Source organism: Leopardus geoffroyi, chromosome D1 (genome assembly GCF_018350155.1).
Source record: "Leopardus geoffroyi isolate Oge1 chromosome D1, O.geoffroyi_Oge1_pat1.0, whole genome shotgun sequence".
NCBI classification, from domain to species: Eukaryota; Metazoa; Chordata; class Mammalia; order Carnivora; family Felidae; genus Leopardus; species Leopardus geoffroyi.
The window spans coordinates 56,659,287-56,681,312 of record NC_059329.1 but is presented as its reverse complement, the minus strand read 5'-3'; the positions used below and the strand labels follow the sequence as shown (position 1 = coordinate 56,681,312).

At 54.8% G+C, this 22,026-nt stretch overlaps 1 protein-coding gene across 12 annotated transcripts in view; it reads right to left on the bottom strand.

The window, feature by feature from the left end:
• Window positions 1-22,026, bottom strand: part of GDPD5 (glycerophosphodiester phosphodiesterase domain containing 5) — an 87,563-nt gene that overhangs the window by 7,420 nt on the left and 58,117 nt on the right. For 11 of the 12 annotated variants that reach the window (XM_045483983.1, XM_045483984.1, XM_045483986.1 and 8 more), the window contains 11 exons: window positions 19,295-19,398; window positions 16,109-16,202; window positions 15,398-15,457; window positions 8,711-8,809; window positions 8,329-8,422; window positions 7,813-7,958; window positions 3,873-3,955; window positions 2,567-2,717; window positions 1,791-2,009; window positions 1,063-1,220; window positions 665-812 (listed from right to left, as the gene is read on the bottom strand). In XM_045483983.1, coding sequence (XP_045339939.1) covers window positions 665-812; window positions 1,063-1,220; window positions 1,791-2,009; window positions 2,567-2,717; window positions 3,873-3,955; window positions 7,813-7,958; window positions 8,329-8,422; window positions 8,711-8,809; window positions 15,398-15,457; window positions 16,109-16,202; window positions 19,295-19,398 — 1,356 coding nt within the window. Of the gene's footprint in view, window positions 1-664; window positions 813-1,062; window positions 1,221-1,790; window positions 2,010-2,566; window positions 2,718-3,872; window positions 3,956-7,812; window positions 7,959-8,328; window positions 8,423-8,710; window positions 8,810-15,397; window positions 15,458-16,108; window positions 16,203-18,053; window positions 18,151-19,294; window positions 19,399-22,026 lie in introns of those variants that run through there. The other variant, XM_045483988.1, reaches the window with a different exon arrangement.

Sequence of the window (22,026 nt, the reverse complement as noted above, 5' to 3'; positions counted from 1 at the left end):
CCAGCAGAGCCTCTGGAGGTTTGCAAGGACCTCTGGTAGGCGGATGGACACAACCATCCATAACCTAGCTCTGGTTACTTGACCCTGACGCTGTCTTAGCCATAACAAGACCCTCAGACTGGCTGTCCTGTCCTCACGGAGATGGCAGTGGGGAGCGAGGGGGAGCATAGTGAGGAGTGGGGGGCTCCCCCAGTGACAGAGCTGGGATGGGAGCCCAGGCCAGTCTATAGGGACCCAATCAACCAGTTGAAAACTGGTTTTATTTGGTGTATTCTCAGAGCAGCTTTAAAATGTTTCCTATCTTTGTCCTGTTGTTACCCTCTTTTTCTAATGCCTTCTCCTCCTTCAAAACAAAATATAACAAACTCCCGAAACCCAACCCCCAAGTAGTAATTTACTCCTCTGGGGCCCTTAAATGATGTTTTTCTCCCTGTGGGTTGGGCCCAGGTTCTTCCCACCCCCCAGCACCTTAGTGCAGACTCCAGAGGCCATGAAGATCTTCCTCTTGCCTCAAGCCTTTACCCCCCACCACGTGCTGCCCCCACCTTTGAGACCTCACCAGAGAGCCCTGAGCATCGAGCCTACCCCCCACCCTGTATCACAGGCTCCCTCTACACCCCCAGGTGCCCTCCTGCACACACCCCCCAAAAATTTCCCAGCTTACCATGATCCAGAGAGGGGAAGGCACCTGGGACAGGGTATGGGAGTTGTCGGAGGTGACAGATGGGACTCCTGCACACCACAGCAAAGAGAAGAGCCACGGTGCATTGACCGTGTAGAGGTTCACACTCAAGTTCCAGGACGCATAGTCCCTGTGGGGCAGGGGGATGGAGGCTGGTCAGCCCTCAGACTGGGGCCTCCGGGCCTGTAAAGCATGCCCCCTTCACAAACCTCATGGCCCTGGAGAAAGGAACACCCACAACTGGCCCTGGAGAAAGGAATCTCCACTCCCAGAGGACCAAACTCAGACAAAACCTGGATCTGCCTGATGCTCTCCACCTCCACTCTTTGAACCAGGAACTCTGTGCATCCAGCCTCCCCCTGGTGAGCTGGGGCAGGCACCTGAGCTCCTGGCGGGACACCTGAGTGTAGCGCAGGTTCAGCCTCTGGATGTGGCCTCTCCGCAGGCTGGCGGCCGCCTCCTTGGAACCTGATGTCTGCTGGAAGCCAGGAGCCACCTTCCGCACGAAGGGCCTCTGCCTGTTAGGCAGCCACATGACCTGCAGGCAGGAGAGGGGGCAGCCTCGGCTTTCTCTTCTGTTAAAGAAGCCTGAAGCCCCTGGAAGGTTTCAGAGAGCTGGGACCTGGCACACAGTGGAGCTTATGTGTAATCATCATTTACAGGGGTCAACCTGGTCCCAGCCAAGGCTGTGCAATTGCTCTGGCAACAACTCACGGAGCTTCCCCTGTAGACCCCTGTCATGACAAGACTGATAACCCAAGCGTCAGTCACTCTATAGGATTCCACCAGTTTAGTGTGCTGCCATAAATTCGTTTTGAATTCCTCTGACCCCCAAGTATTACAGCACAAGGATGCGGGCAGTGCTTCGTGGAAATAGCAGTGTCCCAGAGAACCTGCTCCTGCCCTTTGTACATTTTAAAGGATTTTCTTGTTTCCCTCTTGTCTCCACGACTACCCTGTCAGGAAGGCAAGGGGCATGTTACCCCCATTCTACAAATGTGGAAACTGAGGTCTGGACAGGAGGCACAGTGAAGTTACGCTGGAGTCCTGCTCCAGCCAGGCCTGGGTTTCCAGGGGGGCAGGGCAGGGCTGCTGAGCAGGGCCTCACCTGGTGCTGGGGGAACCCAGAGCGCAGCAAGGCCTCCAGCGTGACATTGAGGAAGCTGCCACGGTAGGGGTGCTCCCGTGGTGGGTCACGCAGGTTGAGCAGCAGCGTGGCATTGCCCTTGGCCAGCTCCAGGAGCTCTGCTAAGCTGCAGATGGACTGGTTCTGGGCCTCCCTGTGGTCGGAGGGTGACAGAGAGCTGGCCGTCCAGAAGGGATCCGTCTGGCAGAGATAGGAACACACATGGCTGCCTCGCCAGCCCTTTGGGGCCTCCGTGTGCCTTCTTGGCCACTAAGCACGGAGACCCCTGAGCTGCCAGTGTCTGCTGGTGTGTGGGTCAGGTAAATTGATAACTGTGGCCCTGTGGGGCTTTTAGAAGACCCCAACCCTAACTTCTCTGGGCCACACTGTTTTCCTGAAAGAATCACCTGCTTGGAACTTATCCCAGACCCCAGCACATTTCTCCTTTAGTAGCATTTCACACCAGAGAACCAATTTCCCTCTAGAGTTTGACAGAGTTAATAGTTTTACCTGTTAACTCTTATCATCACCGCCAACTTTTTCTGATGTGGGAGACAGAACCAGAAGAAGCAGTGACAACCATGAGATCTGGACTTCAGTGGCTGGAGCCGAAGCAGGCCACTAACCAACCTGGCTGTGAGTCATTGATGCTAGGGGACTAGGGGTCATCTGAGCTGATGACCACTCCCGGCCCTCTCACTCCATGGGGTCCCCGCCTGTGCTTTCCATGCCTAGGACTGGGACAGGTACAGCCAGACCTTCAGGAACCACTGGCCGGCATTGAGCCTCTGCAGGATGGTCCAGTTCAGCATGGAGGCGGGCCTGCGGGCGAGCTCCGGAAACTCCTCCTCCACGTTGGTGGTGCGCCGCAGGGTGGTGTCATGCATGAGAAAGGGCACGCCATCCAGGCTACGGGAAGGTGGGGTCCCCAAGTCACTGTCCACCCAGGTCCCTCACCTGCCCACCAGTCATCCCCCCACCAACACACGTAGGCTCCTTCCCATCCACTTATACAACCCCCGTGACATCCAGGCAGGTTTTGCCTCTGTGGACCTCAGGTTCCCTGTCTGCACCGGGAGGGCAGTGGACTCACAGGTGACTCCTTCTGGCTCTCTGTGAGGGTCAGACGGGGTTAGGGACTGCTGAGGATGGAGGGCTGGGTCTATTTTTTCAGCAGCCCTAGCAGATAGTGCTGCCTCGTTTGATAATGGGGAAACTGAGGCTGAGAGGGAAGTACCTAGCTCAAGACCCATTAGCCAGTAAATGGTATAACCTTACTTAGAACCCGGGCCATGTGATGCCATACTAGAACAGTACAAATGCAGGCCCCTTTGACAAATTCCCCCTTCCCACCATCCTAGTCTACCCGTTTGGGGCTGCCGATACCACATATGATGTCATAGTGTGAAATAGTAAAAAGCACCTGTGCCCCCCTGCCTCAAGGCATTTTACCTCCGTCTGCTAGAAAGTTTCGATACACACACAATTCTGTGGTATCTACACTGGGTTATCTAACAATGATATCTATGCTTAGCCCCTCACGTATGTGGGGTCTTGTTCACTACACAACCTGTGTAGCTAAACATGGCAGCCCCGCCTCCTTCCCCTCTCAGAGATAATCTGTTGTGAAATTGGTATGAGTTCTTCTTGACCTTTCATGTTAAGACATACTTTTAAAATCTACACGTTGAAAACGTACAAATCATTTTCTGTGTCTTCTAAATATAATTGACATCACAGTGAATATATCACTCTGTAGTGTGCTCATTCTACCCATTGGTGTTTGAGCCATCTTGCTGAGCCACACAGATCTAGTCTTTCCTTCAAGTAGATCTGTGGCAGGACTCCAGGTCCCAAACACTCACCCCTGCTTGAACCAAGAGCATGTGTTTATTTCCCCATTTTATATCCTGGCATTAGGCACAAACAGGGTGTCAGCCCTGTGGCGGATCATCCAAGCCCCGAGCCCCATCTCTGAGGCTCTGGGACCTGAGGTTTCTCCAGCAGGGTCCTGGATGCGGCAGGGATGAGAGGCCTTGTGGTCCTCTTGACCCCCACACCTACCTGATGGTGACATCAGCCTGTAGCCCATACAGCTTCTGCTCCAGGGCCTTCCGGAAGGACATCCGTGTGTGCTCTGGGGCCAGCTGGGCAGGAAGGGAGAGCCGAGGTTTAGCTGATGTACACCTCCCCAGCCAATCTAGAACCTTCCATGTTGGGAGGCTGGAGTAAGTCTGGTTCTAATTCCAACTCCTCCAAGCAGTAGCTGTGGGACCCTGGACACCCATGCAGCTTCTCAGAGGCTCAGTCTCTTCATCTGTAAAATCATGCCTGCCTCACAGGTTTTTTTGGGGGTGGGGTGGGGAGGAGGCAAGGTGGTTAGTGTTGATGTATATATGGGGGTGTGAGGGTTTTTATACAGTCCTCTGTCTCGTCACAGTCTTGGGCTGGGGTGCAAGCCATGTTTCCTCCCAATTATGCCCGGAGTCTGGGTGGAGATCCCAGAGGGAGAGGGGAGGGGACACAGGATGGCACCGTTTAAGCCATGACAAGGCCATCCCCCAGGCTGTTACATGGATGAAAAGCCCCCAAATATGCTGCCTGACGTACAATAAATGCTTAATAAATGACTCTTAATCCTATAGCATACACGTCAGAAGATCTGGTTCTAGCCCTGGCCCTGCCATAAAGTAACTTTGTAACCGCTGGTGCATCTCTTTCTCCTATGGACCTCAGTTTCCCCATTTTCCCCTTGGGGTATATATTCACTGTTCTCTGAGGGTCCTTCCAGTTGGGAGAGTTGGAGTTTGAAGTCTCCCTCCCTAGTTCTGTCTTGCCTGAAGACCCTGTCATACCCTTTGTTGCCACTGGGGGTCACCACCATATCAAGGAGTGGGCTAGGACCCAGCGCAGTGCGGGCTGGAACAGGGAGGGGAGTGAGGACTCCTGGCAGTGAAGGAATGGGGTGGAAGGGGTTCCCGCAACTGATCTCACTTCCCACAAGACACATGCCCATCTTCTCTCCCTCTGGCCATGCTGCTCCAACGTGTAACACATTACCCTCCCCTGGGAGGCAGCCTGGCATGGCAAGGGCTGTGGGGACTGAGAAGGAGCAATTCGACTTCCCAGTCGCTCACCTTCTGCACCTTGGTTTCTTTAGCTATAAAATAGGCTAGTGTTATCAAGCTCACAGATGAAATAAGGGGCATCAGCAGTCTCTATAACTGAGTTCCTTTCTTCCACTTTTCTTGGGGCAGAGCAGCTTTGGGGGACGTGGCTACCTTCTCCCAGTCAGGTGGGCTGTGTGTGGCCCCACCGAGAGGCGGAACAAGGCCACAGAGACATCTAGAGACAGGCATGGACTCGGTGGAGTTCCTGCCCAGCTCGCCTCTAAACGTCGTGCGGCCAGGCCTCTCACAAGAGGTGCCATTGCTCTTCTGGGGGCTGAGGCTGCAGAAGGTTGACTGTGCGAAGAACACAAAGGAGCACAGCGGGGTCTACAAAGACCCTTGGGGAACAGAGGAAGTGAGTGGGAAGGGCAGAGTCTCTTCTCCAGAGGCTTTTTAGTCAGGTCTCCCGGGGATACGTGCTCGCCTCCCGGAGAGGGAGGCATGGAAACCTAGCCCTCCTTGGCCAGCCTTGGGACTCCAGGAGGGCTCTAAGAAGCATGTGGGATTTCAGGGTGAATTCTTAATCCCTACCTGTCTCATGCCTGAGCCCAAGTGGGGTTCTTTTCTCGAGTGTGTATGTGAGGGGTGGCTGTCACAAACTCAGGTGGGCAGGCCACTGTGGTTAAAAGTCCCGACTTTGGAGTTAGTCTGACCAAATATTAAAGAACACACACATACACACATCCAGCTGCACCCACAGAGGAACCATACACCCAAGGGCACACGGACACACCAAGACAGCAGTGTGCACTTGGGCTTATCACACACAGATGTGTGGATCCAGACCCAATGATACACACAGGTGTAGACACCGATACATGTGCATGCACAGTGACACACGGAGCCATGTCAGACACTCGTGCTAGCCCCTCAGAAGCCACCAAGAGGATGCAATCAGCCAGATGCACAACGTGGGAAATTCTACAGGACAAATGACTCCGTTTCTTTGACAAATAAACAGCATATGGGAAAAAGGGAGGGGGACTGTTCTATACTAAGAGATACTTGGAAGACATGTCAACCGGATGCACTACGTGTTCTCCGTGTGGATCCTGATTTTTAACAACTGTAAAAAGGTATTTTTGAGACAACAAAGGAAAACTTAACATGGATTCAGTATTAGATAATATTAAAGAATTATTATTAATTTTGTTGGGTGTGACAGCAGCATTGTAGTTTTGGCTATGTTTAAAAGAAAAAAGTCCTTATGTATTAGAGATACATATATATGAAGTATATATGGGCAAAATGATAGGATGTTTGGGATTTGTTTTAAAATATTACATCAGAAAAGAAAAAGTAGGGAGACAGATGAAACAAAGGATGGCAAGAACATTGATAAATATTGAAGGTGGTCTTGGATTCCTTATATTATTCTTCATTATATGATTCCTTATACAATTCTTGCCACTTCTGTGAATGTTACTTTTTTCCTACTAAAAAAATGATCCATGCTGGGGCCACCTGGTTCCGTCCCCTTGGCTGAGTGCCCACCCCCCTCGGCACACCTACTTGTCCCCTGGCCTCCAGAGCAGGTGGGTGGGTAATCTGGGTCATGGATGGAAGAGGTGCTGTAACCTTGGGCCCTGCCCACCTGCAAAAGCTATGCTTCTAAATTATCCTCACAATGGTCAGCAGCATGGGGCTCAGAGGGGACTGGTGACCCCCCGAGACACACAGGCAATAGGGGCAAAACTGGACCCCAAATCCAGATCCCTCTGGCTCCAGAGCCATGGCCTTTCCAGCTGTTTGCCTCCTGGAGGTACTGAGACCAGCGAAGGGTGTGTTGGGAGGGTACCAGGGGCCGGTTCAGGCACAGGTATCTGAATCTTACCTACAAAACGGGCACAGTAACACTCAGCACAGGAAGTGGGGAAAAACCTAAGGGTGATTCACAGCCCCACCAGACTTAACACCTCCTTTTAAAAGTTACTTTGTGAGGCTGCCTTGACTGCCCTGAAATTCAATGATACATGGAACTCTCAATCACTGCAAAAAAAAAAAAAAAAAAAAAAAAGAAAGAAAGAAACTCTCACGCAGGCCCCGAGCGCCTCCTGGTGGTGATAATAGGTCCTGCCTCTGTTAAGAACCACAAAGTCAAGGTGTTGGTGCAGGAGAACCCCCTGGTCCAGAGAAGGGAGACAGGCTGCCCCAGAAGCCAGGAATATCTCTCACTCTCTGTGTGCTAGGCTCATAGCTGGGTACTTCACATGGCCCACTGGTGCAGGCACTCTTGTTATCCCAAGACACAAGATGAGGAAACGGGCACAGAGCAGACGTGGATTGGTCCACGCTCCCACAGCTGCCAAAGGGCTGAGGAAGCATGGCTCTGGAGCCACCCTCTAAACTACTGCTGGGTCACAGGGCTCTGACTTTGACTCCCTTCTGTCTCTAATTCAACCCTGTTCAACTACCTTCCCTCTAGCAGTGGGCCCTGAGTTGCACCTGTTCCCTTCTGCACCCCACAGCCCAGAGGGTTCTCCTGCAACCCGGGGACCGGCTGTCCTCCCCACACCCAGCTCCCCCTCTCTCCTGGGCCTTCCCAACCCACAACCTAGCCTGCCTGTATCTTTCCAGGGCCCTCAGGATAAAAACTTAAATCTTTTTAGCGAGATGCCTTCAGGACTCTTCAGGATTCAGTCCCATCTGAGCTCCCCAGCTTTTTCACCAACCCTTCCCATATGCCCCCCAAAAGGGCTAAAGATTCCTGCTATTACCATGTTACACATATTATATCTTCCCTACAAGGAGACAGGTCTTGGCCTGTCTCCCCTAGAATGGCAGAACTGCCCACCCCCCTCTCTGCTCTGTTAGGACCCTCAGGTGGTACTCACCATAGGAGCCCCACGGTGGCCAATGAGGGCAGGCTTGGGGCCCAGGTCCTTTTTCTCCATGATGCAGGGAGATGAGATGGTGAGAGGGGCCAGGTAGAAGGCAAATACCATGGCAAAGAAGATACAGAGAATGGCCACCTGGGAGGCTGCAGACATCGGCCGTGAGTCAGGCTACCTGGTGAGCTGTTTGGCTTTCCACAGGGCCCACCCGTGAATCCTGAGCAGGCTGAGGTTGGGGTGGGGGCCCCTCTCCCCTCTACCTGTCAGGACCCAATGCTTTGAGGGGACCCTACACCATGGCCAGCCCCCATCTGGCTAGGAAGGCGAGCTGGACTTCTAACTCACACACAGACACACAGAGGAGGAAACGTGCAAGGCTGACCGAGGCTGCGACCCTCAGTGGACTCTGTGGGCCACTCTGAACCAGGACCTCCATGCTGAGAGTGGCCACCTAGGTGATGTCCAGGTGGGGACAGGACAAGCTGGTTTTGGTACTTGGGAGGCAGTCATACTTACAGGACCGCTCTGCACGGGCGAACTGTCCTGCCACAATCCAGGAGAGCGCGGTGATGGCGGCCAGGGCCCCCACATGCAGGAATGGCGCTGTGCCCTTGTGTGCGGGAAGGGGCAAGAGGAACCATGAGCTCCCAGCCATGCCTAGGCCCTCTGGTCACCAACACCCTGACAGCCAGCCTATCTGTGTCCGTGGGGTGGGCAACTCTTATCTCTGCAGAAACCCCAAGGTGTAGCCCCCTCCCTGCTCTGACTTGCTCTGTGATCTGGACCCCTCCCTGCCCCCTCTGGGCCTTTGTCTGGAGAGATGTGAGTGATGAAAAGGCACTGCCTTGTGTTGAAGGTCCTGGGGAAGTGGCTGCCCAGCCCTCCCTCACCCCCTCACCTGCAGGGAGATCAGCAGCACCTCCCACTCGTCCTCCCACAGCTGGGCCACGGCCGACATGGCCACCACCGTGGACACCAGGATGACCACCAGCCCCATCTGGAAGGGGAAGAGTCACCAGACAGGAGGTCAGAGCAGGTGTGTCTGGACAGCCTGAGCATCCCCAGTGTGTCCGAGAGAGGGGCAGGGAAGCAGAGACTGCGGAAGAGGCATGGGGAGAAACGGAGAGTGCGAGAGAGACCAACAAAGGGAAGGGGGGAAGCAGAAGAGAGCCAGGCACAACGGAGAGAAAGCCAGAGATGGCTAGCCAGAAATGACAGTGAGAGACAGAGGCAGGAGGAGGCCGGGGGACCTCCAGAGAACAGAAGGGAGGCTGAGAAGGAGAGACAGTGGGAGGAAGCTGGGGGGAGGCGTAGGCGCAGCCCAAGGTTCAGCCCCACTGAGGGTGTGAGGAGGGGAGACTTTTGGCCCGTGGGGGCCTCTTGTGGGCCCAGCCAGTCATGTCGAAGGCCTCACTTAGCCCTGCCAGCAGCCCTTGAGGTGAAGGGTGACTTATCTAGGCCGCAGGGGCAGGAGGCTGGGGAGCCGGGTCCCCTACAGGAGCCGATACCCCCTCAGGCTGGAGCGGGCGGAAGTGAGGCAGAGCTCTGGCCCACTGGCCCCACAGCCGGGGCTCCCGCTCCTGCCCCTGAGCTTCCAGCTTCTACTGTGTTTACGGTGGGGGGGGGGGGGTGCGGGGGGGCTGCCCTCTCGGCTGCCTCCTAGAGGAAACAAGGAGCACACCTTGGAGGGCAGACAAGATGGAAGCTTCAAGCGACAGAGAGCTTTGGGGACAGTTGGGATCTGAAACCTCTCACGCAGCACAAGATGCTCCCCCAGACTAAGCGGAGCCTGGAGCCTGGTTTCTGGCTACTCAGCCCCCAGCCCCACCCTCTACCCCCCTGCTCGGTGCTCATTCCAGGCACCTTCCGCTCACCGCCAAGCCTGGCAACTTAAGGCTCAGGTCACATCTCTACCCCAAAGCCCCCACGCCCCTCTCCATAATGGGCCAAGTCAAGGCCACCGTCCCCTGCCTTCACTGACTTCCTATTGCCGCTGCAAGCTGTTTCCCCACTGCCCCCCTTCCCTTCCTGCTGTGCCTTTCCCGAAGGCGGAGGCGGCTGTGTTGTGAGAGCCCTCCCAAACGGAACTGAACAAGATAGGATGGTGAGGGCAGACGCTGGCTGCTCCATCTTCCCTCCCTGCCAGGCAGAGAAGATTCATTCTGGCCTGGGATTAAGTTTCCCTTTGGAGCTTTGTCATTTGGGCCCATCAGCCCGAAACGAATGTTCCAATAAGAAACAGTAATAAGGCGGAGATGGGTAGGGGCCTTTATGGACTGTAACGTACTGGCCTGGGGCGGGGGGGATGGGGCACGAGAAGAGGAGAAACCCAGGGACACAGAGGAGGGAGGGCCTGTGTGCCTGGGGCAGGGACACCCTGTTTTCCTCACGTTTACTCTTGTAAGGTCCCAGGTGAGGTCATTATCACCTTGATATCACACATAGGGAAACAGCTCAGCAGAAGGGCCGGCTTGCCACGTAGCTCTGAGGGGGCAGATACTGAAGCAAACTCCATGGTCTGTCCCAGAGGTCATACTCTTTCTGGGAAGTCACGCTGCAGTAGAGGGAGGCCAAGGAGTGTCCTGAGGGTCCCCGAGAATCCTCCTCAACACACAGGCTCCCTGCCCCCTGCTGCCCCCTGCAGGCAGGTCCTGGGCACAGCAAATGTCTCTGAAGGGTTGTTCCTGACAGTCTTATTGCATTTAACTGCTAGGGGAAATACTTGCAATAAAACTGATTTCCCATAATCCTAATGCAATTAAAATTTTTATTCTGAGCTTTGCAGCTGCTGTCGTGGCAACCATTATGCTCGGCAGCATTACCGCAGTGTTCAGTGTCTGTGGGACCCCCCCCCCCACGCTGTGTCCTTAAGACACATTACCAGCACTGATCCCCAGCAACGGGACCGTCGATCCTCAAATCGGACCGGAAAGGATAAAGCCCACCCAGAAGGCCCAGAGATGGCCCACTGTCCTCCTCTGAAAGCGGTCTTTGGTCTTCTGTGCAGGTGGGATTGTGGCTTGAGGGGACAGTGGAAGGGACTGAGGACACAGGAGGGACCTCTGTGCAGCAAGCCTCGCCTGCATGCTGGCATCCAGGAGGAGCTGGAAGCCAGCCTGGCAGAGGGGGCAGCAGGTCGGCCTCCTGGGGGCGGCTGGAATCTGGGTTCTACGATCCAAATGGCAGGTGACGGGCCAGGGCTCGGGGCTGCACGAGCCACACCCTTCAGTCAGATCCCAGCCCCTCGGCCTAATGGGAGAGGCTAACCTCCAGAAGCATGTTTCCTGGGCGGTGCAATGGGGGGGATGAGTGCCCACCAGCCAGGGGTTTGGGGATGAGGGAGAGAGAGCAATGGCGTGCTAAGCACAGGGTTGGTACCCAAATAGTAAATGCTTACCAAATGTTAGTGGTGTGATTTGAAAACGTGGGCATAATATCCAATGACCAAGATGATTACCAGGAGTGACTGAAACACTGTGGAAAGTGTCTGACACACAGAGTAAGTGCCCACTACAGGATGGCTACGGCCATCGGCTATCGTGATGCGCGGGGCCCGGCGTGGATGTGCCTTCCTACATACGCTGCAGCTGGAGGGGGAGAGGCTAGACGGCTGGGAAGAACTGGGGAGCCTGGGCCGGTTGTTTGGAGGGAGTCTGAATTCATGGGGAGCGCTGATGAAGGGAACGTGGTCAGATGGTACACAGGCACCAATGGGGCCGGGGGGTGGGGGGGGGGGCAGACGCACAGGCCCTGCCCCAGCTCAGTCAGTACTGCCGCATGACTGTGGCGCCCAGTCCTCTTCCCTGGGCCTCAGGTTGGGTCACTGGCAGACACATCCTCCACGCAGGCCCTGGGCTGGGGACTGCCGCCACTCTGGCAGGGGAGTCAGGCAAGGTCGCAGACGGGGCCGTGGGGTGTGATCAGTGCCGGGACTGGTGGGGGGCACCCTGGGGAGGTGGGGGCTGTGGTGAGAGCCCCTCACAGCAGTGGTGTCTGGGTGGATTCTGGCGTTGTGGGTGGGGGGGGCAGGAAGGGGACATCTCGGGGAAACAACCTCCTGTTTACTGGAAAGCCCCACACTTCTCATCTTCTGGGCCTCTCGACTTGTCTCCTGTTTCTGGGAAACAGGACCTTTGGGAGGACTAGGGTGGATGGGGAAGGTCCCCAAGTAGACACCCAGATCTGCTCACGCTACCCTGCCTGTCCCAAGCGCCCCCACCCCCCTCATTGTCCTGGGCCCCTCTGTTCTGCAGCCCACCCTTACCCATGACCCTAGGGAACCAGAGACTCTCAAAATAAAGATCATGATTAAAACATAATCTAAAATTATAGTTCTTAAAGCAGTATTATATAGACATGAGACCAGGGAGGTAAGTGAAAGTAAATAAAAACAACAACAACCAGGAACAGATCTAAATACATTAAAAAAAAAAAAAAACTAGTCTACTATAAAAGTGGCATCTCACATTAGAGGGGGAGAATGGATTACTGAACAGAGAGTAGGGACCTGGGAAGCCATCTAAAAAAGAACAAAGATCACACTATACTCCCAAATAAACTTCCAAAAAGATAAAACAAATAAATGTTAAAAAAAAAAAATTAGGAACCCAGAAACCTATAATTACCAAATGATACCAACAGAGAAATTTTATCATCTTGGAGTGGGAAAGACTTTTCTTTCTTTCTTTTTTTTTTTTTTAAGTTTATTTAATTTTGAGAGGGCAGGGGAGAGAGAGAGACAGAGGGAGATGGGCAGACAGAAGAGAGAGAGAGAGAGAGAGAGACAGAGAATCTCAAGCAGTTTCTGCACTGTGAGTGCAGAGTCCGATGCAGGGCTCTCAGAGAGAAAGAGATCTCAGAGATCTCACAGAGAGAGAGAGAGAGAGATCATGACCCGAACTGAAATCAAGAGTCAGAAGCTTAACCGACCGAGCCACCCAGCTGTCCCTAGGGAAAGACTTTCCTAAGTCGGACACAAAATCCAGGAGACATAAAAGAGATGACAGATTCCCATCCGGAAAAATAAAAAAATTCCTATGGCAAAAACACAAGCCCAATCGAAAGATGAATTAGGAAGAATCATCTGCAGTTCACTGGCCAAAGGGCTAATTTTCTGAATCTAGAAAGAGCTCCTACAAACTACTACGCAAAAAGCACATCCCACAGCAAAAAGGGCAAAAGAGACGAAGAGCCAGTTTATGAAAAAGGAAACGCAAATGACTCAAGCTTGGGGAAGATGCTGAGTCTAAGTCATCACAAGGGAAATGCAGATTAAAGCTACACCGAGGCTCATCCTCACCCATCACGTTGGCCAAAGTCAAGAAATCTGTGAACACTTGATGGCGAGTGTGCTCTCTAAGCACACTCAGAGGCATGGGTTGGTGGGCCGTGGCAAGGAGGCAGTTTGGCAGGAGCTAGTGAAAGTGGGTGCTCTTTATCTCGCACCTCCCCGCCCGGGTCGCTGCCGCATTGTGCCGCATGCACTGGGACATCGGGCGGGCCCACCAGCCTCGGGAACCAGGGATGAGACAGCGGGGCAGGAGCAAGGGATGGACGTGATGGGAATGTTCTCAATGCACTGAAGGGCAAAGAGCTCTAATTTTGTCAGGGTGCAGAGGTAGCAGGCCGGTACTTGGGTTCAGAGAAGAAGGAAACGAAGAAACCAGATGTGTATTTGCAGGTACTTAAAATATCGCTGGAAGGATAGGAGGGAGATTAACATTGCCTACTTTTTAGTACCTTTTTAATTTTGAACCACGTCCATATAGTAGCTGGTCAAAAATTGGTTAAAACAAAAAAGAATAAGGATTCTTTAGAGTCATAGAAACAGAACAGTAGAACTCTAGCCCCTACTTGAATACTCCTGGCCCCCAGGAACTCCCTTGCTCCAGATGCCATGGCTCCAGCTATGGATCAGCTCTGCCTGGAAAGACCTTCCTCGTGCTGAGACCTCCCGGGAGGGGACAGAGAGGAGAGGAAGGCAGGACTGGCACCCAGGAGCTGGCACTGGCACTGGTGCAGATGAAGGGCTCGGATCCTCCTAGCCCCGGGTACTGGTCTGCAACCCCGGCTGGCTGAGTGCCTCCAGAGGCCTCTCCACTAGGATCAAGCAAGTGTGACCTGGCCTGCTGAGAACCAGGCACGAGCCCAAGGAGGTAACCACGGTGGGTGCCAGCCCCACCCGGGGTGCCAGCTGGTGCAGCTCTTTCAAGTCGGCTGCCCAGCAGAGAGAAGAAAGTGCTTCAAGAGGGGACTTCAGAAGCCCAGAGGACACCTCAGGATACAGTGACAAGCAGGAGGAAGCAGGGAGGGCTGCTGGCTGGTCTTCACTCCTCTCAGAATTCAGTCCCCGGGATCTGACTCCCCCAGCACCTGACCTCGGAGGCCCCCGGATGCCCACTGGCAGCTGCCACTCCACACAGCCCAGCTGGATATGCCCTGTCCCCCTTCTAGCAGGAAGTGAGCCCCTGCCCCTGTCACTCCTCACCCATCTCGTGGGCTCATGGTTACTTCTGGACATTTCTGTCCCTTCCTAAACGGCATGCTCACTCTGAGCCAGGCTCTGGGGAGAAAGAGGTGCCCAGCCTCCCGCCAAGGCCCAGGCATCCCAGGAAGGAGGGGCTCTCCTGATTGGCTTTGTACCACCCCGTGCCCACTGGGGCCTCAAGAAGGGGCAAGCGTGGGCCACATACATTCAGCACCATGCATGCAATAAATGCTCAGAGCGCTGAGGCTCAGAATGTGTGGAGCCTCCCCACTTTGGGCCCAGCCCTGAGTGGGGCACTAGGGACACAGAGATGGGCAAAGCCAATCTGGCCTGCAAGGAGCTCCCAGACTGGGGTGGGCCAGGGTGGGGGAGCAAGGCAGAAATGGACAGCACAGAGGCTCAGGACTATGGCAAGGGAGCCTGCCAGGGCTGGGGGAATCTGAGCAGCCTGTAGGTGGGGGAAGCAAACTAAGAAAGGAGTCCAAAGGAGAGAGAAAGGGAGGGCAAGAGGGAAGAGGTAGAGGAGAGGAGAGGTAGCCATGCTGGCAGGGCCTGGGATATCTCCTGCAGCAGAAGCCGAGGGTGGCTGTCCCAAGCCAGCAGTTGGGAGGTGTTAGCAGGACCCAAGTCATACAGGGCTGTAGTGCCAGTGGGGGAGCTGGGATCGCCCCGGGAGCAAAGGGGAGAGCGGTGGGAAGGGCTTTGAGTTGGGAATAACATCACCAGGTTTACAATGAGCTCACCGATGAAGAGGAGAGGGGGCCAGGGCCGTGACCTGCGTGGGGCAAGCAGCAGCTACAGAGCTAGATTCTTATTAAGTGGGAGACCCTGGGCAAGTTCTCTAACCTCTTCGTACCTCGGTTTGCCCAACTGCAAAATGGGATGATATTAGTACCTACCGCACAGGGCTACCGGTGAGGGTTAAATGAGTTAATATAGGCTAGACGATGAGAACAGTGCCAGGTGTATGGTGAGCACTCCCTTAGCCACTGGAACGGCTGTCATCATGATGCAGAGGAAGGATGGCGTGTCCGAGCTCTTCCTCCGGGGCTGCGGCCTCCCTGCCCCTCCCCCACCCCCCAGGGAGGCAGCCCTTACCTTGTGCAGCCAGTGTAGGTTCATCTGCTGCCCCACGGCGATGTGACATAGTGCCAGGACCTGAAGAGGGGGCCCACGAGGTGACGGTCGGGCACCGTGTGTGACCCAAAGGTTTCTGCTAGCTCCCCAGACACCCTTCTGCCCACTGCTGCTCTGGACCTTGGTCAGAGCAGTCAACAAACCCTCCCTGTAGGCGATGGGAGTGCCCAGCCCAGACTAAGCCTGGCCTCCTCCCCGGTTTTTCTAGGCTGCTAGGCTCCTCCTCCTCTACAGTTTCTCCCTCCACAGGTCACTGGGCGCTTGGGCTGCCCAGTTAATGTTTTGAGAGTTCAGGGCCCCAGGATTCTGAAGCAGACTTGAGCCTAGTCCCCAGGGAGCTCCCAGTCTAGCGTGGGGATCGACCTGAGTCTGAGGGAGTAGAGAATTGTTAGCAAGAACCAAGGCAGAAGTTTCTGGAAGAGACAGTCTGCAGTGGACCCTAACAGCAAGATGGCCCTCGTCACTGGGTCAGGAGGAAAACATTCCAGGATGGGGCAAAAGATGACCTCCCACCTTGGAGGAAGCCGAGCCCCAGAGGGGCAGCAGGCTAGGAGGACCCGGGAAAAGCCAGCTTCCCTTTTTAGGCCAGGGTGGTCCTCCATCGGCCCATGTAAGCCAAGTCTCCCACCCCCTGGGAGCAGGGCCACCTGCCCTCTGAGACGCCCCACGTACCAGGAGGCCTGCGATGTAGGTGAAGGCAGCAGCTGTGGTCATGAGGATGGGCACAGACCAGTCACTCCAGTAGCCCATGCGGTTGTAGAGGTACCTGCCGGGAGGAGAAGGGGTCAGACCTGCACCAGGGAACCAGGAGGTTCCCTTGGGACAGCGGGCTGTCAGCTCTCACACAGCCAGGCTCAGTGACCAGGCCTTGGACCAGTCAGTAATGATGTCACGGTTCCCGTGCTCACCGGTCAGGCTTGTCCAGGGCTCACAGGGGACACCCAGGCATGCCAAGAAGCATAAAGAAAACAATTCCCCATAATTCTACTGCCCAGAAGTAACCGCTGCTGAGACTTTGCAGACTTTTCTTCTGCTGGGTTTCCCTGCCAGGCTTATATATTTGTAAAGCAGCAAAGCCAGGACCCTGCCACGTCTAGCATATGCTTGGTTTGGGCTTTGGAGGGAGGTGCACTGGGTTCAAATCCCCACTCTGCCTCTCACTGGCTTGCAGGACCCTGTGGAGGTGACAGGCTTCCCCGATTCTAAGATGCCATCGATTGTGACATGCGTCTCAATTTCAATGCTAGAGTGTGAAAATTTGGGGTCTTAGGGTTGATACAACATAATACCTGACTTATCTTAGCCTTAGTTTTCTCATCTACAGGATGGAGATAACAAAGTGCCCTTCACAGGGTTTCCTGAGGATGAAGTGAGGCAAGGCACATGATAAGTAATCAATTCTCTTCTTGTTATTAACACAAGAATTTACTGAGGTCAGTAAAAATCCTGAAGAAATTTGATTTTTTGACAGCCCTGTGGCCTGTTGAATTAATGTACCATACGTAGCCAACTTCCTACTGATGAAAACAGTTTCTAATTATTCACTCTTATAAATTAACACAAAAAAGAAAATTTTGTACATAGCTTTCTGTATTATTAATTATTTTCTTAGGATAGACTCCTACGAATAGAATTATAGGGCCAAAGGGAATGGACTTTTTAAGGCTCCTGATAGATACTGCTTAGTTGCTCTCCAGAAAGACTGAACCATCCACATCCTCCCTGTACAACTGAGGAAACTGAGGCTCAGAGAAGGCAGCAATTTACTCAAGGTGGTCAGAGACTCTGAGCCGGCACCAGGCAGTTTCAGGCCTACTGCCATCTCGGGCATGGGCAGGGGTGATGGGAAGGGACACTAGGACACTATGGAGCACCCTGGCCCTCATCTTCAGATTGCAGGGAGAAATCTACTGCTTAGAAGATCACTGAATGCACCCTCCTACAGGTGGAGAAACTGAGGCCCAAAGAAGGGCGGGACTCGCTTCTTAGGAACTGGTCCTGAAAGATGTTTTAGTTCCATTCGTCTCCCACTTTTGGCAGGAAGCCCTCCTGGACAGCAACAGCCCACGTGGCCCCTCCCTAGCTTTCCGCAGCCAGCCCTGACCACCTGCTTCTCGCTCGCAACCCCTCGCTGCGTGAACTATCCCCAGAGGCTGTCGGGACTAGGAGGGCGGGGCCAGGGTCCCCTGAACCCCAGCACTGACTCCAAGAAACCGAGGTGACAGTGACAGGCTGATGGAGCTACAGGCCTTCAGGCCATCCCTAAGTCGCAGGCAGGCCTTCCCCCTGCAGACTCCCCAGCAGGGTAGGCACCCATCCTCTGCGTGAGCTGCCCAGTGACAGGACGCTCAGTCTTTGGGCAGACTGAGGTAGTTCTTAGACAGCGTGATACAGTCAGCCATGCTCAAGTCCCTGTCCTACACCTGCCTGCACCTCGCTGTGTGACTGTGAAAAGTCTACTTAACCTCTCTGAACTCCAGTCTCCTCAGACTGTCCTCAATATATGTTTTGGCACTAAGTGGTTTTGTGGTTGTGGGTGAGTCCTGCCCTCTCTGGGCCTTAGTTTCCCCATCTGTACATGATGCGGGGGGACCTGAGGATCTCCCAGGCAGCAGACCTTCAGCAGAAGTGTCCAATGACTGCAGTGGAGGGCCAGCAGGGAATGTTCCCATTTACGCACAACAGTGCTGACGCTTTGGATACCTGTGAGGATGAATAATTGATTTATGGCATTTAATAAAGGCCAGAGGGCACCTCTGGGACTCAAGCTCGTCTTGCTGGGCTGTAGGGGGACAGCAGCACATCCTTTATTGTGCTCATTAATAACAGAGGCACAGCCTTGTGCCACGCAGAGGGGAGTGGACGCCCAGACTCCATTAACGGAGTCTTAGGATCATCCCAGAATCCTAGAACCACAGCCCGTCAGAAGCCCAGAGTCCTAGAAATCCCCAATTCTAGCATCATGGCCACCTTCCAGCTGGAGATCCGGCCTCCTGGGAAGCAGCCCTGAGGGTGACATGGAGCTCTAAGCCCTCCCATGGCCATCATCTCGTTTCATCCTCAGAAAGACCTGATGAGATTGGAATTATCCCATTTTACGGGAGAGGAAACCGAGCCTGAGAGGCTCACCTTAGTGTGCTCATGGTCACACTGAACTGAGCTGAACTTCTAACCAGAAGGAAAAGACAGCACTGGATAGGGAGTGAGGAGGCCTGGCTTCCAAGCCCCAACTCTGCTCCTCAGCGGCTATGTGATCTTGGGCCTCAGTTTCCACACTTGTCAATGGAGGAGTCTCCATTAGAACCCAGGGAACTTACCCCGATCCCATGCTTTTCACTGTCTGGCAACGGCAGGCAATGGAGACGGGTGAAGAAGAAACAGGTACCCTTGCGTACCCAGGTCCCAGCCTCAGACAGCCCTGCCCTTGGACCCGAGGCTGGTGCCCATAAAGGACCCTGAACTGTCCCAGAACCATAGCATCTGCCGGCCCTGCCCAAAGTCCTGCTCAGGGACTGAGGAGGCCTGCGGTCTGGGGTCACCTCCTCTGCTGAGGCCCTGGTCTTTCTGGGCCTTGGGGTTCTTGCCTACAAAGAGGTTCAGGGGCCCCGGACCCTGGCTGAGCCCTGCCCATCTTATGTTCCTGTTTTCCATGAGAGCAGCACCAGGAAGGAGTTCCCTGTTCCTCCCGGCTGGTCTCAGCTCCTGCCCAGCCTTTGTTCTTTCCAGAGGACCCTGCTCCCCAAAAGCCACACGGAGAGCCCTGAGGGTCAGCCTGGGAGAGAGGCTCCAACCCAAGCCCCGCAGTTCCAGCCCAGGGCCCAGGCCCCCATGTCCCCTGCTTACCCCACACCCACTCACCAGTTGAATTCATCGTAGTCATTGTGGACTTCCCACCAGAAGTAGAGCCAGGTGAGTGTGAGGCCAAAGGTGAAGGTGAGGAGCAGGAACCAGAGGCGTTCCCACTGGAAGAACAGAGCGGGGAAAGGGGTCAGGTGAGGTCAGGGGCTGGATTCTGGGGCCACCTCCCATCTAGAATGTTCTTCCTGCTCTCACTTTATAGCCAAACCTGCCAGGCAGGGATTACTGGCCTCTTCATACTGGTGGGGACCCTGAGGCTCAGAGGGGGAAGCGACCCGCCCAACATCACAGAGCTCAAAGTCACAAAATGGTAGGGAGCTAGGAGCGGGGTCAGGGATCCACCCCCTTGGGCTGAGGCCTTTCCAGTGTGCACCGTTCTCCCCATACTGGCGATGGCTCCCAGGAGCAAAGGCCGTGTCTGCCCTAAGCCTTTTTACCGGCATGGTCATCTGCAGTCTGTGAGGCCACATCGCTTACCTCCTTCCCTTCTCGCACACACCTACAGTGTAGGTATTCTTTCCCACACCTGCCCCATGCTACTGATAAATACACTGAGGCCCGGAGAGGTGAAGCGACTTGTCCTAGTCACACAGCAAGTGAGTGGAGCATTAAAGACCAGTGTCCCAGTCTCTGGCCTCGAAGTGTAGCCTTCTGCCAGCCGTACCAGGCACCGGCCCCTCGGGGCTGGGCCACGTAGCCCCTCTGTCTCCTGCAGGGAGGGGGGTGGGGGCCCCCGACACTGCTGCTTCCAGAGAGGTCCGCAGGCACTTCCGGCTGGGCCCTCAGGTTTATCCCTGCTTTCGTCTGTCGCCTTATCTCAGAAGCACAGCAAGCTGGGAACATCCTGCTCTCTGGGAAACCGCTGAGATCATCAGAACGAACAAACGGCGTTTGAGGGGAAGTCAGCATAGAAGAGAACAAAGACCACCCCCACCTTGAGGGTTTGCAGGGCTTGGGCAGCCTGGGTATCTCTTGCCTGACCGTTGCCCAGAAGGCTTGAGGGCTCCCTGCAGCTCCCTTAGGCTTCTTTGATCCTTCCAGCCCAGAGTCATGGCTCAAACCTCAGCGTAGCCTCTTGATGGCTCCTCACTGCGTAGCCAAGCAGGGGATCCCCTCTGGGGGTGTTCTCTCCACCTCTCTGCCTTCATCCCCTTCCCCAACCAATTCCCTCACCCCGGAAGAGCCATCCCTCCTGGTTTATTTGTCTCACATTCCCATTCACCTTTCAAGTCAGCTCAAATGTCACCTCCTCTGTGAAGTCTTCCTGGACTTCACCTCTGCCGCCCAGCCCACGCTGCTGCCACAGCCTCAGTGCCCCCGACTTTAAACTCACGCCCTGTGCACCGCGATCAGCTCACGTGACTGTGTCTCGCAAGCGACTGCAGGTTCTGCAAGGACACTCCCTTAGCATTTATGACTGCAGGCAGGGACGCAAGTACAAGAAGAGAGAAAGTTCACTCACTGCCCGGGACACCTCCATCCTGTGCCATCAAGAAGACACCACAGTGGAGCGATTATGCACACAGTGTCTGGAGCTTACAAGCCATTTAGCCTCAGGCATCACAAGCTGACATAACCCTTCTGTGCCTCAGTGTATTCCCGTGTGACGTGAGGACAATACTAGTACTTACACCACGGGGTTGACGTGAGCATTAAATGAGATAATACAAGCCAAGTGCTCAGAGCCAGGGCTGGCAAGCAGTCCGTGCTCTAGTAGCACGGCTTCAGGCATGCTCTGCCACGCCCAGCACGCAGGACAGGCCCTCAAACCCCGACGAAGGTCCACACTGAGCACCCACTCCGTGCCTAGCCCTGGGCAGGAGGGTCTGAGCTTGGGTGACGGTGAAAGCAGCCTCCTCCGCTCGCTGTCATGTACAGAGCCAGGCAGCCTTGCTTAGCCCCGCTTTGTACATAAGCAGAGAGGCGGAGGTGAAACCATCTTTCCAGCAGCTGGCGGTGGGTGGTTTCTTAGAGACCGGACCACCCGTGTCTGTCCCACCTGGACAGAGAATGGCACGAGCCCCAGCCCTGGGCCCGTGAGGTGCAGCCTTGCTCAGGAATGGAGAGACCCCAGATAGGAGCAGGGTGAGCCATGTACCTTTCTGGAGCACTGGAACCCAAGAATGGCTGGGACTGTCTGGGGGAGCAGAGAAGGGCTGTAGCTCAGCCACGGGGCTGAGGGCTGGGGGATGCCCCGTCTGAGCCAGCAACCCCAGCCCGGCTGGCCTAGCATCCCCCGGGTCTTGGCTTTCTCCGAGTCCCTCTTGCTGCCTCCAATTCTCATTTGGTCACAAGTAAGAATTCATTCGCCCCTACTTCCTGCAGAGCATAGCTGGCTGCTTCCAGGCCAGCTTAAACATAGGTCCTCGAAGCCTGATCCTTCTCTGGTCATGTCATGCCCAGCCTGAGAATATCACTGGCTTCAGCCCTCACCTCTGCCCTCACACAGCCACTTTACAGGCCACGCTCTGAACTGCCCACAGACCCTCAATAGGCTTCTTCAAGCCCCGTACCTCTGCACAAGCCATACCCTCCATTTAGAAGGCAACCCCTCTCTGGTTCACGGGGCGGCCCTCCTCCTCCCTGAGGCCTTCCCTGTCCCATCAGGTCAATCTCCTGTCCACAGAGCTTCCATAGCCCTGACCCCATGTCTGTTCCAGCATAGACCCCGCAGTTCTAGAACTGTCTTTATATGTCAGTTACCTCTGTTATACTATAAGCACCTTCGAGAT